At 41.4% G+C, this 19076-nt stretch overlaps 1 protein-coding gene across 1 annotated transcript in view; it reads right to left on the minus strand.

The window, feature by feature from the left end:
* Positions 1–614: 614 nt before the first annotated feature.
* The window catches only part of suclg2 (succinate-CoA ligase GDP-forming subunit beta), an 88890-nt gene continuing 70428 nt past the window's right edge, over positions 615–19076 (minus strand). The window contains exons 10-11 of the mRNA XM_072382679.1: positions 8435–8555; positions 615–1524 (exon numbers count right to left, since the gene is read on the minus strand). Coding sequence (XP_072238780.1) covers positions 1412–1524; positions 8435–8555 — 234 coding nt within the window. The 3' untranslated portion in view covers positions 615–1411. The remainder of the gene's footprint in view (positions 1525–8434; positions 8556–19076) is intronic.

Here is a 19076-nt window from a genome sequence, read left to right on the forward strand (position 1 = left end):
CAATGTATGCTCACCAAGACATCTGAAGATTGTCATATCAAACCCTGTAAGGTTTTATTATAATTTTATCTTATATTTAAAATTGATTTAGTCATTATACATTTCCAAATGGCATTTTGACGAGTTTTCACAAGGGTGAACCGATTGAAAACAAACTTTTATCAAACTTACCCTGCAGCTGATGGATAACCATTTTTTGACAAATTTCTTTTTTTTTCTTGGCAAGTACAGGAAGTATCTGCTGATCCCAGCTTCTTTGTCTTATAGGACAGCAAAAAGAATATTTTTGTAGACTGGAGGAATTATTGGTTGATCCGAAGCAAAAACGTGTCACAAAAACAGACAGACATGAATAAAGAAAATATCCCGAGTTACTTGGAAATGATCTTGTGTTAAAACGGAAGCTACCTCAGCTGAGCTGTTTTCTGCTGTTCTGCATGTCAACTGTGTTAAAGGGTCAAGGGCAGACAACTGCACAACATATTGACGGTCTGTTCTCACACCAACATCACTTTTACAGGATTTTGCAAATGCATTTTCTTCAGAAAAAAACCTCCCTGACCTCCCAACTTTTTATCATGCACTCTGATGTGAGGAGGACAAACACAAGCAAGTCACTTGGAAATATTAGTTTTTAATCTCTCAGATTATATACACAGGTTTCAGACTGTATTTCAGATATCAATATACACAATTCATGATTATTAAAAAAAAGATAAGAACAATTCTTTTCTTGATTCCTTTTCGCGATGCTTCGGTAAGAAGCGTATACAAAACCCTTTAGCCTTCATTTATTAGGCACAGATAAAAGCAGGAGACAGACTGTAAATCAGAGTAGCACAGAAAGAAGACATGATGTATAAGTTCAGAGTGGGAATTCCAGACACAGTTGTTTTTCTTTATAACAAACATGGACAATGAAATCAACGCACTGGTTTAAGTGGTCGCTGTAGGAATTCCAATAGTTGTAGTTCCATGGCGTGCCACTGAGGGAGTTCCCAGATTGAATGTCTTTCTTGCTTAATTAATTAAAAATGCAACAAAATATGCAGAGAAAATGAAGAACGGAATGCAAAATGGTCTCCATCCAGAAGCAGTAAGAGCCAACGTGATTTCATCATATAAAAGATTAAACCTGAAAGTGTGGGTGATTTTCCCTTAATCATAATAGGTTTAATGAGAAAAAAAAAAAATTAAAAGTTTTTCAAGAAATGAGTCCAAAACAGCTGAATTCTATATGCCATGGTTAGGATAGAAACTTCTGGTGTTTAAGAAAGAAGCAAAGGCCTCTGAGAGCAAAGGCTTGAGGTTTTGGAGGTCTGTGTATGTAAGAAAAGGCTGATGGTGATGATCATTGGTAACATATGCTACTGATGGGCAGACAGAGTGTAGTGAGGCTACATAGAATCAGCTATTTCTTAATGGCGGCCACCGCCTTCTTGGCAGCGTCATCCAGGTTGTCGGCTGCTGTGATGGGCAGGCCGCTATCAGACAGAATCCTCTTAGCCTCATGGACGTTGGTCCCTAACAGACATGGGAAAACACTGTTAGAACAAGCAGCGACAAAAATGACAAAAAGAATGGTCTTAACAAGGCCGAACCTGCTCTGCCATCTGTACCAATGTTAAAAAACCAGGCAGTGTGAAAGAGGAAGAGCTCCTCTAGAGGAATCAATCCACACAGACAGATGGGTGGAGTTATGGGTCAACGGTGGCACATTTCGACTGCTGATCTGAGAGCAGTTGTAACTGTGAACAATGGGCAGAAGGGCAATTTGTGTGTGGGGATGCTCCCCCCCCCCGGCTGCAGCGAGGTCAGGAGTAGCAGGTGCTGGGTGACACGCTGATGATCATGCCCCTGGTGGACCCGAAACCAAGCACACACAGAGAGGCTCCCTGAGACACTGTGTGTAGCCCTTAGGCTCAACACACTGAACTGGCTGCCTCCCAGCGCTGCACGCTGCTCAGCCAAACGAAAGCCTGACAGTCCTGTCACAACACAGGGCAGGGGGCGCCGTGGTGGGCGGAAAGGACACCGAGGGGGAGAGGAGGGTGAGTGTGAAGAGAGGTGGGGGTGACTGGTAAAGAGAGGGCAACAGAGCAAAGGGTCAAATGAAGCAGAAACTCCCCTCTGCTGCTAAAAACAACAAAATCCAGCTGCTTGTGTGGCATTTACAGATTTTGCACGTGAATATGGTTATTTACGGAATCTATGTAGAAGCTTTCAACCTTTAAATCTGGATCTCAAGTTACTTCCCTCTATAAAATATTTGTATTTCTATGTATATATAACAAAAAGGTTAAATGTGCTAAACAAGTGGAGATTGTTGACTATTTATTTATTTAAATAATTTTAGATTTGGAGAATGAGTTACTGAGAAGCTGGACTTAGTGACGATAATCACGCAGCTACGTAAATGTGTGAGAGTTCTGTATTAAAAATTCCTGCTAAGGTAAAAAAAACACCTGTATTAACAGCAAATACAGATGATTAATGGAAAAGAAAAGAAGAAAAAAAACACGCATGAGGGAAACATCTGTGTTGAGGTTCTGCATCTTCGATTTCTTCACTGATAATCTGGGAACTTTGAGCATTTTTACAAAGCTCGTGTGAACGTTTGAGGGAAGAAGAATCATTTGTTGGGGCTGTAAAGAGCTCACAGAAATCTGAAACGTGAGCCCATCTTCTCAGAGCGTTTTATGAAATGTCAGAAAAACAAGTTTGGTCCTCAAGAATTTGTTGGAACGTAAAAGATACTCCAGTGAAGGGTTAGACACATAGAGCTACATACATCTTTTAAAAAAAGCTCAAACCAAATGGGATTCAGCCAAACTTTTTATTCACTTATTTTTTTTAAAACGTGTTAAAACTCTTCTTAAGTCAGCTACTGAAGGTTAAACAATGTCATCCATGTAAATTAGCAACAAAGTGCATCAACTTTTGCATTATTTGGACAGCTTTTTCCTCGACGCATGTAAAAGGCTCAGACGATTTGGATGTGCATTTTTTCACTCTAATGAATCGTTACCGATACCTTTTAAAGTGGAAAATAACTGTGTGTGTGGACGTAAAAAGCTGTGATGTCAGTGCAAAGTTTGGCCACGGTGAGCGCCTCCCTGCATTCACATGAGCGGAGGTGTGCGAGCACGCTCAGATGCTTACAGGTTGACCTCAGCTCTCCTGGCTGGCGTGTAATTAAAACGGCATGACGTGCGAATTCTCCTGAGGCCTGGACACCCTGATCAATAGACCTTTCATGAGGAATTCTATTACCAGCGCCACTTAGCGCCTAATATTTCATCTCTTTTGTCCAGCCATATAATAAGTCATTCCAAACACATTTTCTGCAGGCTCGCACTCCAAACAATCAATTCTGCAATGTAATTAATTAGAATAAGAGCAGGAAGAGACCTCGCTCTGGCGCGCAGACAGGGGATAGGGTGTCTGCAGTTGTTTTCTCATCAAACGGCAGAGGGTGTTCTGGGTGTACGTGGCTCTCAATTGCTGCCGGTGTCGCTCACAGCGAGAAGAACGGTGCGGTGCTGTGTACTTCACATGCAACAGGCTGAAATAGGAACCGCACTGGGACGGATGGATCCACACCAATACACTGACAGACTAATCTATAAGGCGTCTAAAACAACAAACTTAAAAACAACACTTGACAAACTCACGGTAGGGGAAGCTGCCACACAGATGCACAATATAAAAGATATTCCAAAAAAGACAATTCCACCCATGGAAATAGCACTTAGGAGCAAAACAAAGCAAACAACTCACGCATTTTTGCAGACCGTAAATATTCATGAGCAACAACACTTTGTGTCGCGCTGCTTAAAGGATGCATCTGTGCTACCTGCGATTTCCATGTAAAGTGTGAGGGGAGAGGGAGCGACATGGCTGTGGGAGTGTGAAGGAAGAGTCATGCATCGATGTGGTGTGAGCGAGACAGCTGGCTGCAGTTCTATTGTGAGCCGTAAGGAGCACTGATAGCTCACAGCAGCAGCGGCAAGGCCCTGAGCCCCTGCCTGTGGAGTGTGTGACTGTGTGTGTCGAGCTGTGTAAGTATATTCATACGTGTGTGTTCACCTGCAGCCACTAGGTGCTGCCAGAGACCTACTCACAGTCTGGGTGCATACAACAAAGGCATTTACACACCAAGTAGCGTTTTTCCTCTTTAAATTATTATTTCATACGATTAATTATGAAAAATGGAAATTAAAATGAGCAAAAACAAAGAAGACTCTTTCTGCTCTTAGGCAGAAAATGGTCAGAATACCCCCTACTGTCAGGGTTTAAAGGTCTTATTCACATAAGGCCTTTAAATCTTTAGTAGATGATGATGCGACTAAACAATGCTAGTTGTTTCATAAAAGCATCATTTGGATTTTAAAACATTCTCATTTCACAACACCAGCACTTTTCACAACTCCTGTCCAAAGTAAAACATGCGCTGGCCAACCTCAAAAGCTCAACGAAGGACAGCAGAGAGCTGCTCGGTATTAAACTTAGTATTTAGCCATGTGATATACTGCCACTTTACAGCACATTTCTGCTTGACCTCTGCTCTAATTAGCCAGCTCACTTGTGACAATTGTGAGAATGTCACTTTAATCTATGAGTCAATTACAGGCCACTTCATTTCAACAGCATAATAAGGTCCGTAGCGCTGCTAATTCTTTCTCTGGAGGAGTTCTGTTGGTGCTGCAGATGCTAAGTCTTTCTTAACAAGCTGAGAAAAAGACACTATCTGCTGTAATCTTTGATGTGTACAGACAATTTGAAGTTGCGATCGTTCCCCGTATGTCAAGGATAAGACAGAAAATGTGCGCTGTATAGAATTGTTGTATCTGTGAGGTAGAAATAAAAAAATATATATATATTATTTTCTGTCCTTCAGTTTGCAGAGGAGGCACAGAAATGGGGACCTCAGTTAGAGCCTCTCCCTTTCATTTCAATTTGATAGTATATGCAGTCACGACAATACAAGTAGATGAACATCAGGACAAAAACACAAGACTTAAGCACAATGGAGAATAGCAAGACTGCTCATTTCCATCTGCAGTCCCAAGGTAAAATAAGACAAAGATGAAAGACAAACCATTTGAATTATGTAGATACACATGAATTAACAGTGATGTTATTTCAGCCCTGGTCTTTGGAAGTATATATATATATATATCTATATATATATGACTGGTAATCCTCATAATCAGGACCAAACAGTGCGAATATTCCCTTCGCAGTCCAAAATGAACGAACCCCGCTACTGCGTGTCAAACATCAAATGCTTCTGATCTGAACGCAGAGCGGGGTGCTGTTCAACAGAGCAGATGCCGTCTTCTTTGATGTTCTAGCCAGTCATTAATGAAAGTTTTCATGTCTCTTAAACGGTCTAGACTGCTGTTTAAGAAAGACACGCTACAGCTAAATCCATGATATCTAAAACCCGGTCTTGTGAATTACATCTCCATCTTTGATGCTTCTGACAAAGAGCCTTAGTGTGTCGACAAATGGCAGCAATTTGTATCTAGAATTCATAGACATTACTCAGAGACAAAGGACATGAGATTCACAAGATATAATATAACATATGCAACCATAAATTTAGTGAATATTTGACCAAAAACCTGGAGTGCTAAAACATCAGGTGAATAAGCAGCCAGTGTGTATGGTTTGAATGTGCTGTTTCGTTTTATAGCTGCAGCAGATGGCCTGTTAGCTATAATGACACTGTCAAGACTGAAGGAGCCAGCTCAACCTTACTAACATCTCACATCTCTTTTTAATTAAACGAGAGGGTAAATGTAAGGAGAAGGCAGCCTCCACTCTTGGTCAGACAGTTGGGGAATGGCTCAGCAAATCAATAGGTTGGGGAAACACAGTTAAGTGAATGCAGTTACCCTTTTCCCTGGACCCTGAGGACTGTTTACAGGAGACGTTTTTTTTTTTGCCAGCATCCTCACAGTGCAATACAATATGTCCATATTCACACTGTAGCCAAAGAGGGCAGTACTGCACTTCATCAGATATCTCCTTCTATCCATACCTGACATATTTGTGTGCATAAGAGCACACACCTGTTGTTTTTCTCGTGAATCTGTACTTTATGATTACACAATGGATCTACACAAGCATCAGTGCTGCAGCTTAGTCAATTTTAGATTAATTCACTTCCAACATCAACTAATATCATCCCTGACAACATTTAGACCACATGGCTATACTCCTCCACATTTGGGAATACATAACTTACCGCCAGTGCAATCAACCCCAGCCTTTTAAAAGAGCCTTTCCAATTAAAAGTGTGCCTGTTAATCCATTCTGATCCTGTTGAAGAGCACTGGGCCGCTCTCACTGCCCTGCAGTCAGCCAAGGAAGCTGAGCTGATTGATTCTGAACCAATTCTCTCCGCAAGACTGCAGCCCAGGATGTAATGACCCAAAACTAAAGCTTGGATTAGGCCCCGGCCAGGGAAACGTGGTCTGACCGTCCAACAGTACTGACCTTATGGACTGTTTGTGAGTCAGGCTGAATTACGTGGCCCTAATATGACAAATGTCTTGTAACTAATTGTGCATCTCTTTCTATTATCAATCGAGTCACTTCTGAGGCAACAAATCTCGGCACTTGTGAGCTTCCCCTTCTGAAACGTTAGGTGTTTTATGCTTTTTGTTTTTTTTTTCAAGCTTGACAATTTTGCAGTGGCAGATTGTTTAATTTAAGCTGAAGCCACACATTTGTTCTTGTTATTCTTTATTTGTGGTTGTGATGCAAGTTACTTCAGGTGAAATGGTGTGATTGGAGGCACTATTACACACTTGCTTGGCATTCTCCTTTCTGTTTAAGAGGAGGTGGTGCAATTGACAGAGAAAACTAAACCTTTCACACTCTGCTATGCTCCAATCAGCCGTGTTCACTCTCAGCGTCACTACCTTACACAGAGCTTAGATGCCCTGACCTACAAAGTATATTAGCAGTGTGTGCAGACGTACAGTGAAAAGTGCTAAAAGCTAACACACACACTTCCCTACACTTTGCTCTGGACACACCACTCAGCAGGACCTTGACAATTAAGCTAACCGCTAACTGGCCCCATGCCTCCGAGAGTCACAGCTGCCATCTCACACACACACACACACACACACACACACACACGAACCTGAGCAGGTTTCATTAGCATATACAGGTGAAAGGTGAGTCAATCAGTGCTGTCTCACCCGTTACTCTGGCTGCCGCTAATGACAACTGCGGCAGAAAGTGACATGTATGAGAAATGCACTGCTGTTTTCACAGGGTCACTGGGCCACAATGAAGATGGATGGGCCCCAGCGAGTACAGCAGTAATAATATAATGGCTCCAAAGTTTAATACAACATGGACATTCTCTGTACAGCCTCAATTCAAAAATGTTGGAACACCCAGTAAAATCTACAGAAACCAGAATGCAATGCTTGTTCAATCCTGTAAACCAAAATTTCATCCACCACTGGCCATGCAGTGATCTCCTGTTTTAAATGCAGTGCTGCCCAAGGGCCCAAAGATCATTGGCATCCAATATTGATCACACGTCTCTTGAGCACAGAGAGTTTTCACCAGATTCTCTGAATATTCATTTTGCAATTTAAAATTGTAATCTTATATTGAGAAAAATGTCTCTGAAAAGTCTCCACAGGCACAGTTAGACACAGTTTTTACTTTCTTTACTTTCTAGTCTTTACTTCTGAGAGACCCAACCTCTCTAAGGTGCTCTTTTTACACCTAATCATGTTGCTGCTCTGTTGTGAATTAACCAAATTGGATGTAACATTTTCGGCCGGCTTCTTTTTAGTTCCTTTGAAATGTATTGCTTCCATCAAATTTATTACGAGCTTTCATTCGTCATGAAATAAAAAAATCCGTCACTCTCAACATCTTCTACTGTGAACAAAATATTGTTTTCCAATTGGAGGCAAATGTTCAAAAGTGCAAATAAATTCAATGATAAAATGGTACAGATAGACACATTACCAGTTATTATCAACCCCCTTTTGTCTGTGTCATAATGAAGAAATGTGGAAATAATTAGAAGGTCTGCAAATACAAGAACGCTTCCAAACATATTGTGTGACATATTTGTGAATGGAGACTGGCTGGATTACATGTTTATTTACATGGGAGAGGATTTATGTAGGCCATGGCAAGGTAATCACTGAATCATGATCAGTGACAAGGCACAGAGGTGTGAGCCTGGTAGCATGTCATAGCTTCTGAGGCCAGTATCATTGGCCATGTCATGAAATCCTCATTATGGTAAAGTGCTTTCATGACAGGCTAGATGAGATCAATGCTCCATATTTTTTGGGGAGGGGAGTGCAGATTACGAACTGTGGAGAGTGGGAGTGTCAGCTGGGAGCAGCCTACTGTGTGTACACATTAAACTTTGTTATTTTACCTTCAAGCCTGACCACCAGCGGTACCTTTAACTCCAACTCTCGACAGGCTTTGGTTATGCCGTTGGCAATGATGGCACAGTTGACGATGCCCCCGAAGATGTTGACCAGGATGGCCTCAACCTGTAAATGAGGGAAAACGATTAAAACCAAAAGGTAATTACCAAAGAAGATCTTAACCATTTTTGTGGAATAGCAGACAGTCGGCACTAAAACCAAAGATGAACATATTAAAGCACAATTACACATATCCAACACAGCCGCAAACACCCTCAGAACAACATTAACTGCTGCTGAGCTAACACCTCCCCACTGAGGAAAATAATAGAGCACGGCCAACTTTTGTGTAGAGAAGGTCAGACTGATGGTAGCGGCGGGTGAAAGAGGCAACAGCGAGCTCAAATAAAAAAAAGAAGTGAGGCAACAGAGGCCGAACACCTGGATGGTTTGAAAAAAAGAATAAAAACACACGAGAAAGTAAAGATTGAATAAGTAGTGGCCAGCAGATCAAAACTTTAACGCTCACCTGGTCGATGACCATCTTTACTTTGATTTGCATTTGTTAAGATGTAGCTGCTCCGCTATTAAGGACAAACTGAACGGCACGCTGCGCCAAACCAACTCACCACCTGTACTATGCTTATTTCAAGTTCTTTGGACAAGATATCCTAAAGTTTCTCTCAAAATGAGCAACTGAAACTGATATCAATAAGCAGGGAAGTGAGGCAGCTCGAGTGTGCGCGATCACACTAACAATCTAGCACTTGGTAATTACCCTGGCTAGCTCAGTAGAAAAGTAGACTTAGAGCACACAGGATTAATCCTCCATGTTTGTTTATAATCACTGCTAATCTGTTAGCGCCGATTTGGATGAGCAGCTTGTGGGGGTGTGTGCGTGCCAGTTGTGAATGTGTATGTTTTCTGTGTGTGGTAATGATGTTTACAGGGAGAGAAGATCAAGGACTTGGATAACTATCAGAGCGACAGCCATGGCATTGTCCTCGACATGCTATCCAAATGAGCATCACCTCATGAGCATCACCTCATGAGCAGCAGCGAACGATACAGAACCCAGAAGGAGAAACACAGATGTAGGCAGCACCATAAAGTTTCCTGCACGAGGAAACTGAGCAACCAGGACACACAGAGAACCGCTTCGTGCTGATTGAGTTTATTATGCCAGGATGTGACCAGGGTATCATGACAAGTGAACATGACTCAGATGTTCCAACGCAAGATGAGGAGAATCTAATGGAACATGGCAAGTGAATGGATGGAGATGAATGCAAAGAAAGCCAGGCATTACATTATCCCTTTAAAAAATAAAAATAAAAATTGAGCATTAAAACATAGGTGCCCATTCAAATCAAGGTTTGAGTCATCAGTAGGTTACTGGAGTGTTGTCACAGGGGACTTGAAGTGAAGTATTTGTTCCATGTTTATTCTGTCAAAGGGAAAAACTCTCCACCAAAATCACAGTAATTTTGTCTGTATATAAGCCAGCCACTGATTCTTGGAAACACTGAACATAATCTCTTCAGAAAAACACTTTTTTTCAGTGTATAACCAAGTTTTTCATATATTAGCCCTTTTCTGGCGACCCTCTGGCGAAACAGCTCCACATTTTGGTCCAGTTTTCCCACATAATGGAGAGGCTAATATAAACACGCTCAAATTCAAAGCAGCAAAAGCCTTGATGTACTTACTTATTCCCGAGCATGCGTTAGCCTAAAAAAAACATCACAAATTCAAAGTCAGAAGAGCACAATACATGCTTTCTTCTCTGCTGAAAAGACTGAAGCTACAAGCTCTCAGATCTACTGAAGAAACGAGTTGTTCTTAGACTGAGAATCACTGGTCAACACTCTGTCAGTGAGTAAAATCAGTTTAGTCTTTTTTTTAACCATCATTCTTGAAGAGCGAGTGAAGCCTTGAGACATCCGTTGTTCATTCGGGTCTCCAGGACTGATACTTCAGCACTGAAAGGAATCTGCTTTACTACAGAAATGTATGACCTGTGTGCGCACTTAAGACATGGATTAAAAACACGAGTACAGCTTTAGATGAAAGAGGTGAATTTACAATTGGAAAAAAAAACAAACTCAGTTTTTTTAAAGAGAACTACAACCGTGTGCTGTAACAGTGATCAGTGTGTGAAATGACTGTATGAGAGAGAAATGATGACAACACTGGTTCCCCAACCTCATGTTTGACAGGATGGTGTGATCTGCAGTTCTCACAGTGCGTCTCCATCTTTAATTCTTTCGGGCATTTTCCTTCAATGTCCTTCCTCATGACCTGTGTGTGAGTTTTCCACGGACAATTAAGGCCCACAGCATTGAGAGCTTTGTTAAGTCAACCAGAAATGTATCACTTTTTTTGGTTTTTGTGTTTCGAATATAATCAACTGCATCCAGAAGGTTAAGCCCAGAAACACCATTCCTAACTTTTAGTCTGACCACCAGCAATCTGCAAAAGATATAAATTGGTTCCAACTTAGCATTTAGTGTTACAAAGGTAAAGATCGATAATAGAGTAGTTGTACTGCCACTGAATAAAGATTTTTTTTATTACTTAATGTACTCATCATCCAGCAAGAGGAAATGCAACGAGCAGCGCATTAACAATGGATAAATGCATCTGATATGACAGAGATGTCCGAGTGTTTCTAAAGTTATAGCAAGCACATCACATCATATGTGTTTTCATGAAGAGGACCATGCTGGATAGAATTTTGAGCGGTTGAAGGTCGTTTTTGGTGTCACACACACACACACACGCACGCACACATCCATCCTCCCCTCTGTTACATGGTGTCCCACTGGGGGGCAGCAGAGATTTAGATGCCATTTGCAGCCACACTATAAGGGCTCTATTCTCACCATATCTACAGCTCATTTTTCAACTCTGTCTCCATTGGGAAGAACCATATTTCTTCCATTCATGCATCTCCTATTGACACCCACATATATTAATGATACATAAGATATGATTTATGTTGCTTGGCAAAAAGGTAAATGCAGTTTTTAGAAATATGAATGTGGGAGGGACCAAGATGCACTTCGCTGCAAGTTTTTTTTTCTTTTCCTCCTGGTCTTTGGTTTATATGAACACACAACTTATTTTCCAGCTACATAGAAACAGAGATTTGTTGAAAGTGTCCCACTTCCGCTCCAAGAACAGATCACAGACCTGGGCTGCTTCACAATCACCACAGACTGTGGTGAGGCCAGAGTTGACAGCTTTTCACTGAAAGTGCTGAAGACACAAGAGTACAACAGGCAAGAATGCGTTTATCTAATTCCATAAAACTTATCAACAACCTAGCAGTCTGTACAGCTTTTAAATGCTTCTCTAATGAGCTGGCCAAAAGGCTGCAAGCTAAAATTAGCATCAATCCTCTTGGTTTGATACCAATCAAAAGTCGCACAGTTCTCTGCTCCATTCAGGCTTTCAGCATCTCTGAAATCCAGCTCTAAAGGGAATGAAATAGCTCTGCATGGTTCAATCCGACTAAAATCTTTGACATCACACTCAGAAGCATTTTACCTGCTCTAACAGAAGAACGGTTTCTCCTTTAAGGCGCTCATTTCAGGTGAACCAAGTTGGCAGCAGGGTAGATTTCTCTCATCAGAGCTCGGCACAAAGGCATCGGGCGCAGCATAATGTGCCAGCCTGCTCTTTCTAAAGTATCTTTGTGTGTTCTTTCAGGCAGAGCTGCAGCATGAGCTTGTGCCTTTTACCTGGACTGGCAAAATAAATTAAAATTTTGGAAAATAGGATCATTGCTGCTGGCATTCTGATATCCTGCCAAGGCTCATTTTGAGTCAAAATATGGAAAAAAAAATGGCCTTCACAGGAAAAACAGGCTTTTCTGCCTGCTTTTATACGCCCCAATAACTGCATTTGGGACAAGAAAGAAATGTAACCCGGACCATTTGACATGCTCACATGAACCTGTCCTCCAGTCTGTGTGCTTTCAAGAGACGTGTCTTTGACACACGTCTGACAAAATATACAAGTGCTTTTATGGGCACAGGCATAGCTCATAATCATACATCAATGGCCATCTGTACCGACTAAAATATGAAGATGGCACTGAAAAGCTACATTGCAGGTTCAAGAATTTCTTCTTTCGCACTGCTGTAGGGCCGATACTGCAAGCAGCAGACAAACAAGTTGTACCCACGGGATAACAAATGCATTGTATTCCTCCTCATTCTGCAAAGCTCCTTCTCATAAGTTGTTGCTGAATTATCACAAAAATACACATTTTCAAACCCATACCCCTGTTAAGCGCCACTAATCTCTCTGCAGGAGACAAAATGGAAAGAATCTTGTTTCTTTTGTTACCAGCAAGCAGATAGGAGCAGCAAAAAGGCAGTTCTGGAGATGGGTGTGTGTCTCCTTGTGGCCTATTAAGGGCTATTGTTCTGTCTTATCTACTGGAGACAGCCTGTACTGTCACCGCCTGTTCTGGCTGGCCTTGTTTGTTTGTTTTCGATCTGCTGGGGGCCCGGCGCTCGGCCCCGGGGCCATAGGTTAACATGTGCAGCTTCCAAAATCAGGGCTGGCTTCCTGGCTCTAATCACAACTTTTGATGTGAGAGGACTGAAGATTCTCTTTGGAAGTTATCTTGCATGGTCTGTGATTTTACCTGCAACATTCCAAGCGAAGCAGAGAGCACCGAGTTTTGCATTTTGCACCAAGTATTTACCATTAATGGAAAAGGTGAAAAGAAAAAGCAACACATTGTATATTGACAACACAAACAAGCAATGTCCAACCTTGTTGCAAAAGGCAAACAGCTCAGTCACGTGACAGCAACTTTAAATGAATCAAAAGTTTCACACTCATTTCATTCCTTCAAATCGTTCCCACTTTGCAATTAAGCTTCATGACAGGACTGAGAGGAAGAAAGGAAGATCAAGATGTTGGCTTTGCTAAACGTGCCGGGAACATCAAATAAGCAATGCACACCATGTAATAAAGAAGTACATGTTGCAATCTTTTATGGAATGTTTAGCAACAGTTCTGCCACTCCAAGGATCCATTTTGCCCATTCAAATGTATTCTCGGAAAGGATAGAGAACAAGAAAGAGAATGACATGAGGACTTGAAGTAAGAAAGTGAGGTGAAGTGAAACAGATGGAAGAAGAGAGATGGAGAAGAAAAGGAACAGAAAGAAGTGATGGGAAGTGATGCGGGCCTGGCTTCTATTTAAGGCTGGGATTGGCCCTGGCAAGGAGGGATAAGAGGGAAATAATTATCCGGCCTGCTGAAGCATGACAGCTCCTTCTTGGGACTGTGGAGAGACAGGCTGAGCATTATGTCAAAGATTGGCCATGTCAGTGGCAGAGACAACATTTGACAGACAGCGGTGTCTGAAGTTTCACTCATGATTGGAGAAAAAACCCAAAAAGCTACTGTAACAGGCAGCTGGATACCTGTCTGATCGATGCACATCGGACACGAGGTTTCAAGTGGAGGACACGGCACTGATCACCAAGCTCACTCTACTATCCACACATGTAGACAGACGGCAAATTAAAAGGGAAAAATAAAAGACATAAATCATTTTCACATGTTGATATTTTGGACATACCTGAAGGAACGGCAAGTAAGAACACTACTGTCTGAATCATTCCAGATGGACACTGTACGGCTTTTATCCTGCCAGCTAAGTATCAGGACTGAGAAAGCAACTGTTCAGTGTGACTGTTGTTAGACTTCAGAAACACAAGCATGGTTCAAATGAACAAAACCCACAAACACTTCCTAAAGAGGAACATTTCTGATTGGAGAGATGTCAGGTTTTAGGGCCTTCTGTCAGCACATTGTCAGATAAATCCATTCAAGAACAGCTCGTAGTAAATGACCAAAATATAATCCAGCTACATCACTATAGCATACTTTTTGCATTATATCAGGCTTCTATCAAAGTCCAGATCAAAGTGTTTGCAGTAAGCTAAGAGCCAATGACTGTCCCAGCACCTTTGATGTACCCTAATACTGATTCTACGCATCTTTGGAACTCTACTGGAAGGCTGGAGCACTCACAGGATGAGGTCTTCCCTCATTTGATGCTTTAACAAGTTGCTCCAAAATATCCCGTAGCTGTTAAACTGGGATAGGATCTGGTAATTGGGAAAGCTGTAGCACAGAATTCACATCATTATCTTGCTAATCAAACCATTTAGTTACACTGTCAGATGGATAGAGAATGTCTCATCACAGAATGAAAGTGATAATGAAGAACAACTTTGTACAGGTCTGTCAGCTCCACCAGACACCGTCAACGCAGGTTAGCTTTTCTTTTTGATTTTGGAGCCCTATAAAAACCAAAGATGATGCCGTTAAACCTGTCTTCAACAGATTCCAAAACTCTTCCATTCTCATATGCACACGCAGCTTAATGCTTACGATTTATGATTGGACATTAAGTCTCCCACGGTGCTTTTCAGTGTTCCTGATGCTATCTTGGAGATTACGCAGCTTTCTCACTTGCATCCAGCTGTTTGATGTGCAGGACACTTATGTACTTTAAGTAAAACTCATTCCACACTAATGTAAGACTCAAGGTACTTGTCGGAGATGACATGGAGTTCAAAAGAAGTACTTATGAAAAAGCTTTTTGTACTGACGGCCCATTTATGTCACCTTTAACAAATGACTATAATATGTAAAGACTCTTTTTTCAAATTAAAACTCAACTGACAGCCACAGAGAAGGAAATGTTCTGCACCTATGCCGTGGCATTTTAATCTTTGTTAGATTTTTACAAAGCATCCTACGGTGTGCTTCTTCTCCTCTTACATGCAGCTTTTTCTTATTTCATCCTCACCATCAGGGGCTGCGTGGGGTTCTGAGTCTAACACGAGGGCACTTCAACACACGGAGGGGCTCGAAATTGATCCACCGACCTTCTGATGGTTGGATGACCAATCAACAACCTGAGCCACAGCCAAAAGTGGAATCTCTTTTTCAGAGAACAAACCATGCTGATACGAACTGTCGAGTGTTCAGCAGCACCGTTTCACAGCCTGAACCCTGCTCGGCATCAATTTGCCTAGTTCACATCCGTCAACAGTCCAACCAACAGAAACCAATCAAGGTGAGGATGGCTTTTCTTCCAGCAAAAATAGGTTTGTGGGAAGCTATGGGTGGGCGAGGAAAGGAAAGGAGAGGAGAGGAGGATTGGGAAGGTCACGTCTAGCAGTATGTTATCAGAAAAAAGGCAGTTTTTCTTCACTGCTTTTCAATCAATCACCCTGAGGTTCTGTAGAAGTCAAGCAAAGCCTATATATGTTGGACAAGTTATAGTAAATGAATCGGTGGGCTTGAGAAGCCTTTAAAAGCAAGAGATGGTGAGACATGTACAGGTGAGTGAGCTGGAGTGTTAAACACACAAAAACAAGATCTCTGGTTGAAAAAAAGGTTAAAATGACATTACAGTTTTTGGGCCACTGGTGGTTACGATTTGGGTATAATGACTGTTTTGGACCACATGGGATTAAGGTCTATTTCAGTCTGGTCCAGTTGGTGTTGACAGTCAGGAGATAAAAATCATACAGCATGTGGTGTTTAATGTTTGCAATCATTTGCCTTCTGATTCAGCCACTGCCAGGCATTCCCATTAAAATTATCTTAAACATGCTTGACAGATGTGAGAGGCACAAACAAGACTAATTAAACACAAACTGTCTGATATAGCAAGCCAATAAAATTTCAGTCCAGTGTGTTGAGACAGAGGATTGATCCACACTCTGAACTGAGCCCAACTGAGCTCAGGGCTGTCTGTTAAAGTTAAACAGCGCCATGCCTTGTGTTGACCTGGCTAAGTACGTGGGAAAGGTGACAGAGAACCACTGCTATGTTTAAGAATGCCGTACTCTTGTGTCTTCCGTGTAAATAATGATCTTGGTGGTTTAAAATCCAGTTCCACTTGGATGTTCCTCCTTTTCCTCATCAATCATATGAAGGCAGACAGTCCTCTGACAGTTAGGTAACGGATTTCATTTTGAAACAGCTACAGGAAATACAATAATGTTAACTTCTTTACAGCAAAGCAAAAGAGAAAAAGCACCATCTTAATGATCAGTAGAAGTTTCCTCACACCACAAGAACAGAACCATTCTTAAACTGTGCAACAGAACCCAAAACTCTTCCATCCTCATCATGTGACATATCCTTTACAATTAGGAATCGCACCTGTCATGGAGCATTTCAGTCTCCCAGATGCCAGCTTGGAGATTATGGAGCTCTCTCACTTATATCCAGCTGTTTGGTGAGCAGGATATTTGTGTCAAATTCTATACTAATGCAAGACTTATCAGAGATGACATGGCAAGGAGTTCAAAAAATGCGCACTCTTTGTAAAAACCTTTCTAACGATATAGTGCCATCAATTCCACTTTTGTAATTCACATTAAAAACACTGTTTGAATTCAAGAACAGCAGTTGGTGCTTCAGGCCAGATGGAATACATTTATGAAGATGTGTTTAAGAGAAGTAGTAAATGTCACCCTTAACGCCGTATTAAAGTCTAAATTCCAGCTTGCTATTATGACATTTTGGTCAAATAAAGTGAAGAATATCACAAATAATTTCCAACAAAAAAAGTTCTAAGTTTAACACCATAATGCTAATAATAAACACATTTTTCTTCAAGATCAGTGTGTATGCGGCGTGTGTGCATTTGTCTTCTTTGAGTTTCCTAAAAGCCTGGAATGTTCCTCCGAAGGTCAACTTTACAAAATATGCTTTGCCACATTGCACATCTCCTTTGTCATGGAGATGGTAGGCAGGCACACACGGTGTTGGCTTGGAGGCACAGGATTACTTTGTTGTTGAAGGGCATCCAGGACCTGTTAACATGCTTTGATAGCTTTGGTTACTGAAGCAGGTACTGAGCACACAATTCAGAGGAATGGGAGGCTCACTGAGGAATTTTAAGAGCAACCCAGGGGCTGTCAAACAAAGAAATAAAAACTGCTGGATGAAATAAATATACACCGTTTCCCAGCTGTCCCGGCTGCATGTAAAGCAGTAGCACAGTGTTAATAACATTAATTATTACATTAATAATCAATTATATCAATCTAATGCAGCAGGTTATCAATCTTGATCACTGTTACATCATTATGGAATTGTATAACATTTTTAGGATACATTCACACACACATAAATATATATATATATATATATATATATATATAAATATACACACAACTACTTATCCTACATGAGCTGTGAGCACATGAAGCAGAGGTGACCCAAATGAATGCTATTATAGTTTTAACATATTAAGAGAATATTTAAGCATGATTATCTTGGCTCATACTGAAATCAGGAGTAATATTTTTAATTTCTTCGAGGACAGCATATCTCTACATACCACCGGTGTTTTTCCTTTTCGATACTCTGCCTTTTAGCTTTAAACATGACGCTCCATCCACTCAGCTAAGCGTTGCTGAGCAGGAAGGGCGCGCTGCATTTATAGCACAAGACAAGCTGCAGCGACGTGGGCTGTCTCATAATAATCGCGTGTGGTAGATTATCATTATAATGCTTTCAATAATCAGGGAGGGTCAAAGTCACACTTGAAATTCCATTAATCAAAGTTCCATTAATCGTTCAGCACAAACTAATCTTTCGGGAGCAAATATTTTTTACAAAATATTTCCAAAGGCGAGACATGAATTTACTACTTGACGAGAATTATTCAAAGTAGAGATTAGGAGGATAAATTAAGAGAAGACAGTTCTAATTGTGGATATTGAGGAATTACAATGACTAATAGATTGTTTGCTCAAAACTACAACAAATCCTAACTTCTGTTTTTCTCATTCGAATTTGATGCAATTTACAGAAATGTAAAGAACGTTGAAGATTACTTAGAGAAAATAAAAGAGCAGATACCAGGCAACAGAGAGACACTGTGCATGCTGCAGAGAGGAGCAGAGCAGAGCAGAGCAGAGCACCGCCTCTGTGGTGAGCAGGGAGGTTGTCAGATGTCAGTGAGGGATGTACAACTCGTCTCCTGCTGCTCACCTCAGGGTATCACAATGCCCCCTCCCCACACTCTTGCACTCACCAACACGCACACGCAAACCATCTTGTGGTGAGTTGGATTCAACAATTGGAGCCAGCGCAGGGCAGGGTTGTTATTCATTCCTGGAGGCTGTCGTGCCACTGCTGACAAGCAGACATAAATATTCCTCAACCCTTTCACCAAGGGTTAATGGCTGTCCATCAGACAGCCACGACACATACAGAGCAGCGTAGGCCCCGTGTCGACACACACACACAGTATGGTCACTTTCATTGGAATATCAAGGTCACTTTTAAAGATTGGGGGGAAAAAAACAAAAAACGGGAAAGACAAGTAGCCACAGGAGGCAACGACACTCGACTTCCACATGTTTACATGAGCCGTGGCCCTTGGATGAATATACATCTTCCACATAAACACCTGAGATATACATAGAGATTAGCATTCAGTACCACCCACATAGATTTGTGGGGGTGCTTTTTTGCTAAGTCAGACAGAAGCTTCACTTTAAAAGTTGAATCCAGTTCTGTGTCTAGCTGTGTTGTGCTCTACTTTTGCTCAGAGCAAGTATTATTTTATTACAGTGAAAA

The sequence above is a fragment of the Leuresthes tenuis genome, unplaced genomic scaffold (assembly GCF_036924035.1).
Source record: "Leuresthes tenuis unplaced genomic scaffold, fLeuTen1.0.hap1 SCAF_3, whole genome shotgun sequence".
NCBI lineage: Eukaryota > Metazoa > Chordata > Actinopteri > Atheriniformes > Atherinopsidae > Leuresthes > Leuresthes tenuis.